At 48.6% G+C, this 18,096-nt stretch overlaps 1 protein-coding gene across 1 annotated transcript in view; it reads right to left on the reverse strand.

Moving 5' to 3' along the window:
• The window catches only part of BCAS3 (BCAS3 microtubule associated cell migration factor), a 232,449-nt gene that overhangs the window by 151,706 nt on the left and 62,647 nt on the right, over nt 1-18,096 (reverse strand). The window contains exons 18-19 of the mRNA XM_078779523.1: nt 15,216-15,349; nt 14,099-14,258 (exon numbers count right to left, since the gene is read on the reverse strand). Coding sequence (XP_078635649.1) covers nt 14,099-14,258; nt 15,216-15,349 — 294 coding nt within the window. The remainder of the gene's footprint in view (nt 1-14,098; nt 14,259-15,215; nt 15,350-18,096) is intronic.

Here is an 18,096-nt window from a genome sequence, read left to right on the forward strand (position 1 = left end):
AACGGCATGTGAGCAGGTAAATGGGGAATGCGCACAGGTGAACGTGGAGTGCCCACAGGTGAATGGGGAAGGAAATTGGGAATGTGGAAATGTTAATGGGGAATGTTTCCCACCTGCTGGTCTGGTTGTTTATCGGGACCGTGTGGATGTCACAACACCTCAACAGGGGGACGAATTGGAATCTTTGCAGCACCTGGGCGGTGGTGCAGAGCGAGAGGGGGCAACATTATTGGGGGTCCGTGTGGTGGAGCCGGACCGGGTATTTATTGATGAAAACCTGTCGGGGCCAGAAATGGTTTGGTGTAATGATGATGATGATGAGCATGATGTGATTCAGCAGCTGGGGACCTGGGACAATCCCATGGAGGTAGAGGTTGACTGGGCCCAAAGGAGTTTGGGGGAAGAGGTGAGTTGGTCCGAGGAGGTGGTTGAGGTGACCAAGGGGACCCTCACCATATACTGCAATTTGGAAAAAGAGGCTCCGAAATTGGACAACCAGTTGGGGGAGTGTGTTGGCTCCGGGCTGGAGGTGGATCTTGGAGGATCGGGAGATCGAGCCTCAGATGATTTGGTCCCCGTAGGGAATGTGGACCAGCTGCAGGGAGGGGCAGAACAACCCGAGGGAGTTGTTACCTGCAGCTGCGGTTTGGGACGGGGAATGCAAATTGTAAAAAGGAAATCTAAAAGAAAATTAAAATGGGAAATGGAAATGGATTTGTATCGTACTCGAGACCGCCATTGTTGGATGTCGTTCCGAACAATCGTCATTTGTATCGTACTCGAGACCGCCATTGTTGGCTGTCGGTCCGAACAATCGTTCTTTGTATCGTACTCGAGACCGCCATTGTTGGCTGTCTTTCCGAACAATCGTCCCAATAATGAAGGCACTGTGACATCATTCTTATTGATAATGGAGGCACACTGTGACATCATTCGTGTTGATAATGGAGGCACTGTGACATCATTCTTTTTGATGATGTAGGCACACTCTGACAGCATTCGTGTTGATAATGGAGGGACACTGACATTATTCATGTTGATAATGGAGGCACACTGTGACATCATTCTTATTGACCATGGAGGCACACTGTGACATCATTCTTATTGACCATGGAGGCACACTGACATAATTCTTATTGATAATAAAGACACTGTGATGTCATTCTTATTGAAAATGGAAGCACAACGTGACATCATTCGTGTTGATAATGGAGGCACTGTGACATCATTCTTATTGATAATGGAGGCACTGTGACATCATTAGTATTGATAATGGAGGAACACTGACATCATTCATGTTGATAATGGAGGAACACACTGACATCATTCATATTGATAATGGAGGAGCCGTGATATCCTTATTGCTAACAAGCAAAGGTAACCGGCGGTGCTGGGCAATGCAGGATCGCTTTGTGACGAGAATATTAAGAGAGGGGGGAAGAGAGGCGGGGAGGAGAGAGAGTAGGTGAGTGGGGAGGGGAGGGAAGATAGAAGGGATGGGAGGGGAAGCTGAGGGGGAGGGGTAGAGAGGGGAAGGGGATGAAGTGGAAGGGGAGGGGGAGTGGAGAGAGGAGGAAGGTAGCGGAGGGGAAGGCGGGGGGGGGGGAGGGGTGGGATGAATTGAAGGGGAAGGGGCAGAAGGGAGAGGGAGGAGAGCGGAAGGGGATAGTTGGAGGTGAGAGATGGGAGGAATGTGAAGATGCTGGGGAGGGAAAGGCAGTATGAGCAGAGGGGAAAGCAAAGGCAGTGTTAGGAGAGGGGAGGGGAAGGCAGCGTGAGCAGAGGGGCAAGCAAAGGCAGCATGAGCAGAGGGGAGGGGAAGGCAGCGTGAGCAGAGGGGGAAGCAAAGGCAGCGTGAGGAAAGGGGAGGGGAAGGCAGCGTGAGCAGAGGGGAGTGGAAGGCAGCGTGAGGAGAGGGGGAAGCAAAGGCAGCGTGAGGAGAGTGGAGGGGAAGGCAGCTTGAGGAGAGGGGGAAGCAAAGGCAGAATTTGGAGAGGTGAGGGGGAGGCAGCGTGGGAAATGGGTAAAGTGAAATGGGCCCTAACTTCAAGGATGTAACAATAGCACTTCAAGTTGAGCATCAAATCATGTGTAATCATCAAAGTCAAAAGACAAATAAAGCAAATGAAAGGTAAGAGAATGGTGAACAGTGGGGTGTTCCATTACCAAGCTGCCTATAGAGCGTTCGCCAAGCGGCTGAAGCACTCAAGCAACCATCTCCAATGAAAATGTTGATATGCCCGGAGTGTATGTCAATGTTCGAATTGGACAAATTAACACTTTTTTGGGGAGTCGGAACCGCTGCTGAGGTGAATTCCACAGTTAAAAATTTGAAATTTGGTTCTGGTAAAGAGATTATTGAGCTTATCGCATGTTAGATGCAAGACGTGTGCAGAAATTAAATCCACCACCACCCCAAAAAAAGAAAAGTTGCCATGGATACATCAACGTGCCAATTTCATCAAGATTAAAATTCACGATCTTAATCAATGGGCTCGTCAATTGGATGTAAATTGATTATTTTTCAGGTGAAAATTGATTATTTTAGAAGTTTGAACTTGAGTTGACCTTTGACCTTTTGATCTCAAAAATAGTTGCTTTCCCAATTCAGTGACCCAATTTGCAAATCCTGTTGAACTTTCAAGTTGATCGGATGAAAAATGACGATTTTCGAAATTTGACCTCAAAATCAATAGGCTTCTTTGTTGTGACGACCTCTGCAACTTCATAAAGTTTCATGACGATCGGTTTAGAATTATTGTAACCTATAGGCCAGTGACAAACAGACAGACAGAAAAACAAAGTCGACCAACCAATATACATGAAAAATCTTAGATTTTGCAAGAAACAAAGACTTGAACTTTGTGACGGGAATACGCCATATACGACAGACAGACAGACAGACAAATAGACAGATAGACTGCCCCACCAAACCCTCCCCTGCAGTAAAATGGAGGAAAGCACTGGAGGTATCAACATATTTGAATGAGAGAAGTGTCCGTTTGATTTCTATGCATTCTTGAACCACTGGACAGAAAGAGGTAAAAATTAGTGTTTGTACTCAGGGTTTTTTTTTTTTTTTTTTTTTTTTTGTATACAAGATCGAGGCTCGTGAAAGAGCGAACATTAATCACACAGAAAGACAAACAGACACACAAAACAAATAACATCGGGAGCGGTAGACAAGATGGGGAGAGAGGGGGAAGGACACAAACACAACATTTGAGAGCAGGGACCGAGAGACATGGAGACATCGAGAGAACTGTGGGAGGGAGAGGGCTTTGGGGGGGAGGCATGGGAAAGGGGGGGGGGGGGGGGTGGGAGAGGTATAAAACATATGGACACTGCCAAGACTTCCAGGAAAGAAGTTGAAATTTCAAACAAGGTGGATCTGGGGTGAATTAGTGGGGGTAGAAAAGATCAAGGTTTTGGATGGGGGAAGATAAGAGATGGTGGTGAACAGCTGTTTTGAAGACCTGGAGGGAGGAGTGTGATTGAAGGGAGTGTGGGAGTTTGTTCCAGAGGCGGGAGAAAAGAGGAATGAAAGAGTGAAGGTGAGCAGAGAGCCGAGATTTCGGCAGTTTAACCATCAGAGGGTGTGTGCAGGGGTAGGTTTTAGGGGGTTTAAAAAATTCAAAGCCCCAGAGGTTCAGGGTGAGGGGGAGGAGGACCACAATTCTCTCTTTGTACCATATCATATTTTTCGGCGGACAAGTCGACACTCGTTTCCCGGCTTTGACTTTTACTCAGAATTAACCTATTGTTGCGGAGATGAGGACTGTATTTTTTTGATTGTGTGCTGTATTATTATTATTATTGTTTATTCTGCGCCCCCCTACCTCCGGAGCTGTGTAAAGGTGAAAAGGCATCCCATAATTAGTCCACAAGCATACACATCAGCCAAGTAATAGAATACCCCTGTTTGATAGTTATCTCTTATTCTGTGTTTTAGGGTAAGGCTGTGTCTCCCATTAATTGAAGTACTCCATTGCACCAGTGAAAGAGAATAGATCCCCTTTCATTCCCATCCCCAAAATCCCCATTTCCTTCACATCCCCTTTCGTCATTGCCGAGCCTCGATTGCCCATATTACATCCCCTCTCGTCATTGCCGAGCCTCGATTGCCCATATTACATCCCCTCCAAAACCACCATTGACCATGTGCTCGAGTCGGGGAAGAAAGGCGTGTCTCCACCTCGTCATAGAGGGGAAGAGGGGCGTGCCCGCCCGTCGTCATCAAGGGCGGAGCCCGAGGGTCGCGCGACCAACCAGGGCCGAGGTGAGCACCCCGATGGGCGTGTCCAAAAGGCCGGCGGCTTAATCGCCGGAGGCGTTATAAAGGCGCGCACGCAGGAAGCAAGTGAGTCGGTTGCCAGAGAGAGTTGGTCGTCAGAGGAGGGTCAGTGGTTACGTTGGTTGCGGTGGTAAGAAGTCGGTGGTGAGAAGTGGTGGCGTCGAGTGGTCAGTGGTTGCGTTGGTTGCGTTGAGTTGTCGATGGTGAGGAGACACCAGGGCCAAGAGAGAGAAGGTGCCAAGGGCCATTACCAGCAGTTGCGCCAGAGACGGCAGACGCGCCCTGAGCTGAGCCAGAGAAGCAGCGTTGACTCCACCAGGCAGCTTCAACCCGTTACCCCGCGGGGACCAGATAGCGGTGGCATCGGTGGCCGTCGAGGTCCAGCCGACGTCCCGTGCGGGATCAAGCCCGAACCATCTGCCCCAGCTGAACCTTCCCATTCCTCCTTCCAACATTCATTCCATTCCATCCTTCTTGTGTACGTGAGTTTGTTCTGTTTGTTCTGTCCTGGGTTAATTAAGCTGTATAAGTTAATAATTGCACTGCGTCTCTGATCCTTCTGTATATTATTTTATTATCTTTCCTTCTCCTTGGTTACTTTGAGCATGTAAATAGTAGGAATAAATTTAGTGGTATTTCCAACCTTTTTGTCTTCTTCTTCTTCTTCTTCACATCCGTGTCACCTTTGTCTTTTCCCTATTGACTAGCTGCGGTGCGATCCGGCCAACGTTTGTGTGAAATCGGGTTCTAAGCGGGGAGTAACTGTTCGGACGCGGTAATACCAACCGCTCGGTAAAATAACATCTAAAACCGCGTCTGTAACAATTGGTGTCTGGGAGTGAGATTCGGGGCCCGAACCAAATTTTTAAAACATCTAAAAAAAACAAAAACAATTTGGTCAAAATTTGGAGCGGCCGAAATTTGTTTTGTTTTACAAAACCCGAATTTTGAAATCGCGCCATGGCTGGTCAAGGCGATCGGATGCCGGTGGGTGAGCTAGAGGAGGGGTTAGGGGTAACCCAGGATCAAATGGAGGGGAGCAATGAGGAGGCGGTTGAGGGAGTATCAGACGCACAAAATGGCGCTCTCGCGCACGAGGTTTCAGGCGCGCAAAAAGGCGCCTCGCACGAGCGCGCGGTAGCCAAGCCCGCTGTATCAACGGGCTTTAACATGCAGCCGATTGACATGCAGGCCCTCATTGCGCAGCTACAGGCAGCTGTACAGATGAGTATGGGGAGCCAAATTGAGTGATTGGGTGAGCGATTGGAGGGCCAAATGGGGGTAATGAGGGACGAAGCGAGGGGTACCGGTGAGGGGTTAGACAACGGGATAAAAGAGGTAAAGAATGGGTTAACGGGGGTGGAAAATAGAATGGCTGCCCAGGAGCATCAGATAGAGGGGGTGAAAAATGGGTTAATGGGGTTAGAAAATAGGATGGAGGACAAATTGCGGGAAATAGGGGAACAATCTGCCAGGGAAATCAAACGAATGGGGAACCAGATAGAGGAGGTGCAAATCGGGTTAGAAAGTAAACTGGATGCTCAGAGGGATGAATTGGGACAGATGAGGGTGGCATCTACAAGGGAGATGGAGGGGATACGACGAGGTGTGAGTGAGGAGGTCTCGGGGCTACACGAGGAGGTAAAGCGAGGTGAGAAGCGTATGGAGAAAGAGGTGAGAAATAATACGGCAAAGTTACAAGGGGGAATAGAAGATCTGACGGAGGAGGTGGAACAGCTGACGGAGGGACAAAAAGAACTAGTGGAGCAGGTTCAAAAGAACACTGCGGTACTAGGAGGGTTAAAGGCGACACAAAAAGAAATTAAAAACGAATTAATAGCGACGCAGAGGCAATGTCAGATGGTACGTGAGGAACTGACAATGAGGGTGGACGAGGTGACAGAGATAATGGAGACGAAGGACCGAGAGGTGAGGATGCACATAGAGACGGTCACGGTAGCCTTAGAGGACGAACTTGAGGAGACGCACCGGGGAATAAAAGAGGTTAAACAAAAATGAGAGGAAGTGGAAGAAGAGGTGAGTGAAATTAAGAAGAGACGGACAGAAACTAAGAGAGAAATCCAGGAGGAGGTAATGGAATTGGTACAAGGTCGGTGCTCAACTCATAATGTGATGCTCACTAACCAAATAAAGAGTTTGCAGGTGGCAAAGGAGGTGCGGAGACGAGGTACGGAGGTGAGTGGCAATGTACATGATGTGAGGAAAGCTTCAGTCGGCTTGGGGATTGGTTTGGATCCGGGTGTTCGTGAAAGGCCGTTGGTGAAGTGTGCGACAGGTCTGGTGTGCGAAAAAAGAGGTGTGCGAGAATGTCCGACCATGGGGTGTGTGAGGAAAAAGTGCACGCCGAGGAGTGAGTGTGCCGTCAAGAGTGAGTTGGTCGAAGCGCGTGTGCGAGGGGGTACATGGAAGCGCGGTGTGGTAAGTGTTACGGAGGAAGTAACGAAAGAGTGTGCGCAAGAGGATGCGCGAGAAAGGTGTGTAACGGACAGGTGCATGAGGAAAGAGTGTGCTGTCGAGAGTAAGGGTGAGTGCGCGACCGAGAGTGGAGGTGAGAGTAGTGAGAGTGACACGGAGCGTGAGTTGGTTGTGACAGGTGAGCGAGGATGTACACCTGGAATGGAAGAGCGTGTGTGGGGATGCACACTTGAGTTGGTCGTGAGGCACGTGGTTGGGTGTGTGAGTAAGAGCACACCTGTGATGGTCACAGAGGAGGTGACCGAGGAAGGGGCGCGAAGAGGTGTGTTGGTGAGGTGTGCGAGCGACGAATGTGTGCCAAGGTGTTCGGTGGTCAGGTGTGTGACCAAGGCTGTGAGTGGAATGAGTGTATCGAGGTGTGTAAGGAAAGGTACGAGGAGCATGGGAACAGCTGGAGGTATGAGCAAGAAAGGGGTAGCGTATGCTTGTAAGCATCCAGGTGAGGCATCGACGATAACCGGGTTAGAGGTTAGAACGACTTATAGCCGAATCGGGCCCTCGGTGCGCGTCGGGCAGCTTCGCGTGCCGCGAGGACCAGCGGGGATCCGAACCAGGGCGGTTTCGAAAGAACCGCCGTACGCGATCCACGCTGTGCCTCGCTTGGAACGGCCGCGTCCGGGCTCCACTAGGCGGAGCGGGCAGCCCGATAGGAAGGGTCGTCATGGCGACCACTTTCTATTGAGACGTGCCGGCAGGTCGAGATCGGGACATTGGATGGCTCCACGCCGAGGTGGTGCGTGGGATCTCGGCCCGGGTAAGCCCCCGTCCCTGCCACGAATGCGGGACGTATCCAGCCGCTGGCACAAAACAACCCGTATTCATTGCTCGGCTGTACGAAGCCGGGCTGTAGACGTGAATTGGCGCACCGAGAGGATGTAATAAGTAGACGGGTGATGAGGATAGTGTTTTGGCCCCGAAATTAGAAAAAAAGCAAAATTTGGTAATGGTACGGTGATTGGCAGTAAATGGCAAATTGTTGATTTGTTGGATTTGGACGAGCGAAATTGATAGTAGGAGACCCCCCGATGTGGTGGGATGGCAAATCCACCATCCCTCACAAACGGGTGGGGCAAATGCGCTATAGCTTATGGGGTGTATGGCAGTGAAAACTAGCCCGGGTGGTGTAGGATATTGTGTGTAGGGCCCTAGAAGATGACATTAGGTGACGTTAAGGTTAGTTAGTGACAAGGATACCTGTAGTGGGGACGCAGGTAGATTAGTGTGGATGATAATGACGTGGGAGCGCAATAGTTTAAAGGGACGACTGGGAAGCGCAAGTTTCAGAGGGGAGTAGTTAGCTGAGATGATGCCGTGTGTGAGGATTGAACAGGTGTGATTGAACAGGTGTGATTGCACAGGTGTGCAACTGAACAGGTGTGTGGAGCAGTGTATGAGTGAGTGATGGTGATGTGTGTTGTGTTGACCAACTGGTCCAGGAAGAGGAGGAGGGTGCAGGTGGCACCAGGTAGGATTGCACAGGTGTGCAACGACAGGTGAATGAAGGACAGGTGTATGGAATAAATGGTATGAAGTATTGGAATGGATGGTCGTGGAGTGAGTATGGTGGAAATTGTGGAGTGGAGTGGATGGTGCGAAGGTGTGAATGGGGGAAGAGTGGACCCCCATCACGGATACCCGGGGCGGGTAGTGTAAGTGTTAGGTAGAGGGTACAGGTAAATTGTGGTTGGATATTGGCATCTGTGGTGCGAGTGAAAGAATGGTCTTTGGATGGGTGCATTAGTGTTGTGGAAATGGCTGGGCGTGTAGCCTGTTAGTGTGTGTAGTTGGTTTGGGCACTCCACCACTGTGAGGATGTCGGCCAGGTGAGGCCGCAGGTGGGCTCTGGGAGCCGGTAGTTGTGGATGGGGCCCGAGGATCCGAAGGACGGACCCGGGTAGCCCAGTGCCAGAGGGCACCAAGGGGTGACAGAGCCAGGAGAGGGCCTTCCCCAGTTAGTTAGGTTAGGGTGAGGAGCTAGGTAAGCTCGGGTGGCAACTGCAGTGGTGGAGGTGTGCAGGTGGGTAGACCTGCTGGGAGAGCTACACGTCGCAGCCCAGAAATTGTGCGAGGGCACCGGGAGATGAATCGGGGGAGTGGGACCCCAAATTGAGAAGCACCACAGTTTGGTCAATGGGAATTGGTTTTTAGAACCCATAGTGTAAGTTGGCCAATGGATTGGCAGGGAAAGACCCCGGGTAGTGTAAAGTGTGTTAATGTCATTTAGAAAGTAGTTAGGATGAAGTCTCCTCGCACCATCTGCATCCACTCACCTGAGGTGACAGGTACTCCACACCATGCCATGTTTTGATTATTTTTTATGATGCAAATGTTTGGATTGTGAGACGCATCATGACGTGGGTGTGACATTGTGCTTTGATGTTCCATCTCTGCCTCCTTATGAGGATTGATGATGAATTTGGTGATGGCAAATTTTGAAGTAGAGGGATTGTGGCGACGAATTTGGTATAGGGGAAATAAGGGGAAGACGTGACGGTAGCGACGGATTGGTAATGTGTAGAATTTTGTAAATATGGGGTAAGGGCAAGGGTAGTGTAGGTGACAGGGGGGTGACGTACGGTAGGGACGAGCTTTCTCACTTCGCCCTCCGTACGCATTTCGCCTTGCATTGCCTTATTGATGTGTACCCTTGTGACCTTACCCCTCGCTCATTTGTCTTTCCCCTTTTGTCTCCCACATGACCTGTGCGCCATTGGGTGCCGAGGGGAGCGTGCGTGGGTCGGCCATTGTGCGCCCGAAATTCCCAGAACCAGCTGTCTGCATCGATGCACCACATTATGGACCACATGTCAGTGGCCGAGCACCACCTATGGACCCCATGGGTTGGGGCATGGCCCCTCTGCTGGCACCGGCCATGAGGGCCCGAAATCTTGCTGGCGGACCTTGGCCACAGGGCACCGATGCCCCACAGGTGAACCACACGTAGTCGGCCCCTGTGGGCCATAAATAAAATAAAAACGGACACGTTAGGTGCATTCTTTTATTGCAAATAGGCCGCCAGCAAGGGAAGATGACAACACCAGGAAAATAATAATAACCAGTAGAGGGAGCCGAAGAGCAAGAGATCACCTGCAGGGTTAGGGGTTGTTGGTTTATTTTTATTGATGAACAATGGTGACTGCACCGATTGGTGCTTGAGGGTGCTTGTATTGGTGCGTTTTTGGGTGCTTTCATGGTGCGTCGATGCAGAGCAGACTGTCTCCCCACCAGAAAGAACAATCACAGGTCCTGGGTTAGTTTTGTAAATAAAAATAGCGTCATTGTAAATAATGCTTCCCACCGTCAGTGTATAGTTTGAAGACCATTCCGCAATTCGGTTAACTGTGGGCGTAAGTCTGTTAGGCAGGGTGCAATGGAGCAGCGGGACACATTTATTTATGTTTTAAAACTGTCGCACTCAGGGTCAGGTTAAAAGTAGAGGGAACTACACCTACGTGTCACACTAAATAAAAGTTGTAGGCCCGGAACGTGCCTAAGAGGAGGAGGGTGCAGTGTTGCGGAGATGAGGACTGTATTTTTTTGATTGTGTGCTGTATTATTATTATTATTGTTTATTCTGCGCCCCCCTACCTCCGGAGCTGTGTAAAGGTGAAAGGGCATCCCATAATTAGTCCACAAGCATACACATCAGCCAAGTAATAGAATACCCCTGTTGATAGTTATCTCTTATTCTGTGTTTTAGGGTAAGGCTGTGTCTCCCATTAATTGAAGTACTCCATTGCACCAGTGAAAGAGAATAGATCCCCTTTCATTCCCATCCCCAAAATCCCCATTTCCTTCACATCCCCTTTCGTCATTGCCGAGCCTCGATTGCCCATATTACATCCCCTCTCGTCATTGCCGAGCCTCGATTGCCCATATTACATCCCCTCCAAAACCACCATTGACCATGTGCTCGAGTCGGGGAAGAAAGGCGTGTCTCCACCTCGTCATAGAGGGGAAGAGGGGCGTGCCCGCCCGTCGTCATCAAGGGCGGAGCCCGAGGGTCGCGCGACCAACCAGGGCCGAGGTGAGCACCCCGATGGGCGTGTCCAAAAGGCCGGCGGCTTAATCGCCGGAGGCGTTATAAAGGCGCGCACGCAGGAAGCAAGTGAGTCGGTTGCCAGAGAGAGTTGGTCGTCAGAGGAGGGTCAGTGGTTACGTTGGTTGCGGTGGTAAGAAGTCGGTGGTGAGAAGTGGTGGCGTCGAGTGGTCAGTGGTTGCGTTGAGTTGTCGATGGTGAGGAGACACCAGGGCCAAGAGAGAGAAGGTGCCAAGGGCCATTACCAGCAGTTGCGCCAGAGACGGCAGACGCGCCCTGAGCTGAGCCAGAGAAGCAGCGTTGACTCCACCAGGCAGCTTTAACCCGTTACCCCGCGGGGACCAGATAGCGGTGGCATCGGTGGCCGTCGAGGTCCAGCCGACGTCCCGTGCGGGATCAAGCCCGAACCATCTGCCCCAGCTGAACCTTCCCATTCCTCCTTCCAACATTCATTCCATTCCATCCTTCTTGTGTACGTGAGTTTGTTCTGTTTGTTCTGTCCTGGGTTAATTAAGCTGTATAAGTTAATAATTGCACTGTGTCTCTGATCCTTCTGTATATTATTTTATTATCTTTCCTTCTCCTTGGTTACTTTGAGCATGTAAATAGTAGGAATAAATTTAGTGGTATTTCCAACCTTTGTGTCTTCTTCTTCTTCTTCTTCACATCCGTGTCGCCTTTGTCTTTTCCCTATTGACTAGCTGCGGTGCGATCCTGCCAACGTTTGGGTGAAATCGGGTTCTAAGCGGGGAGTAACTGTTCGGACGCGGTAATACCAACCGCTCGGTAAAATAACATCTAAAACCGCGTCTGTAACACTATCTATGGTTTAAAACATTGAATAAAATATTGAGAAAAATTGCGAAGTGTGATATTTCTGAAATAAATTGTATAATTGTTAATTTAAAACAAACTATAGAAATAATTTCCCGGAACGTTTGCCGATTGGGTGAGCAATTAAGCGTTAATCCGCTCAATGATGCGCTAAATTATCCAATCAAAAACGAGTAACAAAAATGTTGAAAAACTATTTACATGGCTAATTTATCAGAAAGGTCGACTCACAAAGTACTTGAAATAATATGCACAAAACAGGCCATTAATATTCATGACCCTGGAAGTACCGTGGGCAGCGATATCAGGAAGGCATTAACATCTTCATTGCCCTGAATGACAGTTTTACCAACTACAGTATTTGATCAAGCTTCGCCTTGCATGCTAAAAAATCTGATCAATTTAAACGCCAAAAATACGATCGACTTGTGCACCAAAAGATATAATCGACACTAAATGCCAAAAATATTGTTGCGGTTCTGAGTGTACATATTGATTCATAAAGGTTAAAGGTTTTGCCCCCATAGTTAGTCCACATGCAACACATAGGCCACCTTAGAACGTTAGTTATTTCATAGTATATGTGAGATAAGGACATTCCCAACAGTGATACCTGCGTTGTGTAAAGAAATAAATACGAGTAGGCCCCGTTCATTTTGCAGCCCACACTCCAATCGACCTCGTTGGGCACCATCCAGTCTGCGCCCCATTCCCCATTGCGCACCATACAGTCTGCGCCCCATTCCCCATTGCGCACCATACAGTCTGCGCCCTATTGCCCCTCGCATTAGGATGCTGAAACCAGCCAAATGCCACGAGGTAAGGCCTGGAAAAGGGGCGGAGTGCGAGGTCAGGGATGTGGTCACGTCAAGCAGACATCAAGGGCGGAGCCGGTAAGACCCCAACAACCAGGGCTCAGTGGGCATGGCCTAAGGGGCGTGGTCAGAGCACGGCTGGCAAATTTGAGAGGGTTCGCTGGGCGGCGCTATATAACGGCGCACACAAAGCCCTTCCATAGGACTTGAGAGCATTTGCGCTTTGTGAGAGGACTGATGCGCTTGATCGAGAGGTCTGATGAGCGAGGGGCTTTGCAACAGGACTTACCAGAGGACTCACGTGATAAGGGCTGATGCGCACGAGAGGACTGAAGGAAGCGCGCTTGGCTTTGTAAGAAGACTTATGCGGTTTATGAGGACTGGAGTATATGCGCTTTACAAAGGACTTGCACGATTGCACTTTGAACAAGAGGACTGTCACGTTTGGCATTGATTGCAAGAACTCGTTGGGGATTCGGCTTTGGGCTTGCTGGAAGCACATAGAAAGCGCTAGTATTTCTATTACGTATGTGGCCGTGAGCCGCGAAGTAACCGCTAGCGCAGCCTACTGACCCCCCCCCCCCCCCATATAATTGTCCGATCCATGCCAACGACACGCGGAGAGCTTGCCTGCCGTCTACCATCATCTTCGTTGTACGAGTCGGGGACCGGAGCAAGCTATGGATGCGACCCTTTGGACCATCGCCTGACCATCGACATCCCCGTGTGAGTGAGTCTGAGAGGGTGACTGAGTGTGAACGGGCCCGTGTCCAGGGATAAGTTAAGACTGTATAAGGCTGCCCTGTGTATCTGCTTCTTCTTCTTCACTGTACATTGCTTCTTCTCCTTCATTGTACAAAGTGTAAATAAATTACTTGTTCTTCCTGTTTCCTCTTAATTAGACCGTCTTCGTGATTTCTCCATTGGGTAAGCATGGCACGATCACAACCGCTCCAATCGGGTTAGTTCCTGTTAACGGCCCGAATCGTGGCTCGCTATCGCTCGGCGTGTCCACTAAAACCGTGGTTCGGGTGGGGTTATTTCCTTGCTTCCTGGGAGGCGCTGGTAAATAGGTAATAGGACTAATTCGACCTACCACCCTATTCAGCGCTGACCGGAAGGAACGTGATAGCCCCGGATCGCGTCGGCTAGATAAAAGACAAGGGGATTAATCCCCCCTTGGTAAGGGGAAGGCCGTCGTTTGGAGATCCGCAACAATATGATCGACTTATACGCCAAAAATATGAGCGACTTGTACACCAAAAAGTATGATCGACTTATACGCCAAAAAATATGATCGACTTATACACCAAAAAATATGATCGACTTACACGCCAAAAGTATGATCGTCTTAAACGCCAAAACTTTGATCGACTTAAACGCCAAAAATATGATCGACTTATACGCCAAAAAATATGATCGATTCATACGCCAAAAATATGATCGACTTATATGCCAAAAATATGATCGACTTGTACGCCAAAAAATATGGTAAATATGTATGGCATAGCATGGCTCCTGATGAGAGGGCATACTACAAGTCATACTATGGAAGAATTAAGGCATCTGTAAATCTGGAGGAAATAACGTTCTCTGCTAGTTGTGTAATTTTGTCCGCACCGTGCAAGTGTCCAGCTGCAGCGAGGAGAAGCAAGGAGATCAAGTGAGGATTCGTCACTGATCTTCGCAGCACCAAATGCTGGCTGGAGATCCAGTTGATACTCGAGCAGCATTCCATAAGAACAGGCCACAAACAGATTGTCAACCACAGAGGCACGATCTGGCAGCAAAGCACAAAGTGAAGAGGTCCAACATGACAGGGGTGGATCCAAAATGACAGGGATGGAAAGGGTGGAATGAAAACGAAAACAGTCAATTCTAATTAATGGGAAGTGAATCAAGTGGTTTGATACGATTTCCAAATAATCAACACGTCACCGCGTGAGTCACTTAAAAATGCAATGAGCCACAGTCACAGACTCAAGTTCCACTGAATTGTAAAACAATGTTGCTGGTCATCATACTAAAATACACCATTTGTGTCCGTCTGTCTGATGAATTTTTGACGCCAATACATTCTGTCGTTACTTATCCAATCTCAACCAAACTTGACAGGATGACGAAGGGTTACACAATGAAGGTTGTAGCGCATTCATTTGCCCCCCCCTCCCCAAGGGGGTTTTCTCCCCCCGAGCGAGTTTTCCCACCATTGCCGTCAGTGGGGTTGCACGTTGAGGTGTATATAAATGTTAAATTAGCTTTATCACCACTATTAGCTTTATCTTACTATAATTCACCAAATCTGAATGGTGAATTCAGATTCTCCCCCCGAGCGAGTTTTCCCACCATTGCCGTCAGTGGGGTTGCACGTTGAGGTGTATATAAATGTTAAATTAGCTTTATCACCACTATTAGCTTTATCTTACTATAATTCACCAAATGTCCGTCTGTTCGTCTGTCTGTTTGTCCGTCCATCCGTCCGTTCCCAGGTACCGCAAAAACGGCTTAACCGATCGCAACGAAATTTTGCCTGGGTAATCCTGGCACCCCCTGGAGTAAAATAGGCTATATTGTTTTTCCAATTTCAGCTTTGGTCTCCAGCATTTTCAGGTTTGGACTCCCGCCTAACGTTATTGTCCCGGGTACCGCAAAAACGGCTGCACCGATCGCAACGATACACCTCCATGCCCATGGGATTCCCACGGGTGACCCCACTACTATGACAAAAACAACGCACCCTTCTCTCTGCTGACAGCGGTCGAGTTCAGGAATTGGCAACGTGAGGGAGCAAAGCGTGTGGCTACACAGAGCTCCATCCCACTGCTTCCTTTGCTGCACGTTTGCTGTGGAGAACCACCACCCTTGTTTTTACTGCAAAACAGGAGGAAAGCACAACAGCAATGTAAGGAAGAATGAAATGAATGAATTTAATATGAGAAAAGCAAAATCACCAAATAAAGGGAGGAGGTGATAAAATCAGATCTTTTCATATTATTTATGGCAACTAAGATGCAAAATACTCAACACTATGATAATTGAGAAATCAGACAAATATAATACATTTGATTGTTCATCCAGCCTGACTAACTATGAACGGTCTCGTGAAGTGGATATTATGAGGACCAGCAGGGAAAGACACAGCAGCAGGCATGCATGAAGGCCGAAGGGCAACCAAAATATCAGGGCCGTGGGTAAATAATGCAAGCACAGACGAACGGATGAGGACCTCGGTTTGGGTTACAGGCCGAGCACTCACCACGGAGGCTTTAGGGCCAGGCATCCGGACGCCAAGAACCCTGGCCTTCCCATGGGCCAGGCAATGGAGGGAGAGGAGGGGCAAACAAATGCAAAGTGGCTCATAAAGAGTGCCAAAAGACAATGGTAAAAGGACCCTTTAGTCCTGCAATTAATCAAACATCTGCTGCAAATGGCATTCCACACTCCTTGGCCCAAAGAATAAACATTGCTAATTCCACATGGAAAACAGGACTTGTGTCTGCATATCATGAGGGAAAGGTTGCATCTGACATTGGCAGATTTATACACTTCAAGTGTGCAAACAGAGATGTTCCAAAGTACATGAACCAAGAGTGTTTTGACCAATGAATCAGGGAACCATGCATCACGGGGGTGGGGGTCAGGGAATGACATGAAAACAATGACGTGTCACCATCACTATCTGGAAGCCTTTTGTCTCGATTACATACTAGTCAGAAAAAACATTTTATAAAAATGAAAAACATGTAGTGGTGGAATCTCCAAACAACCACCAAACAAAATAGGAAGGAATGACAACACAATCCCTTTCCGGAATGCCATCCCGACATCTTTTGACATTTTTGTTATAGGTAGCAATAGTAACAATTGTAGGAAGATGTCATGTTAGAGGTAGTTATATATTTGTAGCGTCGGTTGGAGTAATTGTGTAATTTTTTTTGTGGGATTGGGACGGAAAATGTCCAAAGATGTCGTGATGGCAATCCGTAAAGGTTTGTGGTGTTGTATTGTGGTGTCATTCCTTCTGCTACTGAACCGGACGGCATCAGCTTACGCGTCCTAAGAACCCGCTCTGCTGCTATTTCACATCCCCTCTCTGCCCTCTTCACTCTGCCATTTTCACGAGGTCATCTTCTATCTGCTTTCAAATCCACCACCATCACTGTACTACACAAAAAGGGCAAAAACTGAGCCCCTCAACTATAGCTCTATCAGCTTACTTCCAATCATCAGGAAGGTCATGGAATTCCATCATCGGAATTGATATGAAATCTTTCCTTTTCTCCAACCTTATCTCAGATCATCAATTTGATTTCAGACCAGTTCACTGCACCTTGGACGTGCTGATTTGACTCACCCAACAATCGATGGAAGCCCTAGATGGCAGACATGAGATCAGGGCTGTCTATCTAGACAATCTCGTGCTTTTGATACAGTCTGGTATCCCACCTTGCACTCCAAACTGTCTGCCTTTGGCATCCAAGGCCAAATCCACACATGGCTCAATGAGTTACTCTGCTCTCATAGCCAACATGTGGCTGTCAACGAAATCCTTTCATCTCCTCTCCCTGTCAAAGCTGGAGTGCCCCAAGGCAGTGTTCTGGGCCAAGTTCTATTCCTCATATTCATCAACGATATCTCCGACTCTCTGGAAAATCCTCATTATTTATTTGCTGATGACTCTACCCACTGCCGTGACATCCCTCAACCTTCAGACAGGCAGAGAGCACCTTCTTCCCTCTCTTCAGATCAAAAACACAACCTGGTCAAACACCTGGAATACACCTTTCAATCCTGAGAAATCTCACTCACTCTCCGAAAGGATCGTCTAGCAAACCCTCAAATCTACTTTCTTAACAATCCTCTTGAGGAAGTTCAGTCATTCAAACGCCTGGGTCTCACTATCAGCTATGACATTTCTTGGGAAAACCACACTTCAACATTGGCCTCCAAAGCCAGCCGCCGACTGGGCATCCTCTGTCGTACAAAGTCCTTTCTTGGCACACCTAAACTGCTATCCATCAACAAGGCCTTCATCCGCAGCTGAAAGATCAGGATATCAACGAGGGTATGAAGTACTGCTGTCCGCTCCAAGATGGCTCTCAACCTCACATTTTGCTGAGCTCGACTCCATATAAACCAAGGCCTTTAAGATTATTTCAATCTGCCGCATTGAAGCCGAGTCTATGGGCCTATCACTTCACCATTGCAGACAGGTCGGTGGTCTCTCTGTCTTCAACCGCCTCCTTTCTGGTCTTGCACCCTACCCTCTCCTCTTTCCATGCTTTGTCCCCCTCCTGCCTCCCCTCAGGTTTCTGCAGGACACACACAGTCCATCATCAAGCCCCTTCTGGTGAAACTACCTAAATCCGTGATCACTGCTCACCTCCACTCATTTGTTCCTCTTTTTTCCCACCTGTGGAACCAACTTCCACATGCTCTTCAATCTTCTACTTCCCTCCAGGTCTTCAAGACAGCTGTTCACCAGCATCTCAGATCATCCCCAATCCAAAACCATGACCTTTACTACCCTCGTTAACCCCACCCCACCAAAATCCATTCTCCTTCCAATTTTCAAGATTCCCTTAACATCCCGTCCAATATTCCCGTCACTTCAGTCT

The sequence above is a fragment of the Myxine glutinosa genome, chromosome 6, assembly GCF_964187855.1.
Source record: "Myxine glutinosa chromosome 6, kmMyxGlut1.1, whole genome shotgun sequence".
NCBI classification, from domain to species: Eukaryota; Metazoa; Chordata; class Myxini; order Myxiniformes; family Myxinidae; genus Myxine; species Myxine glutinosa.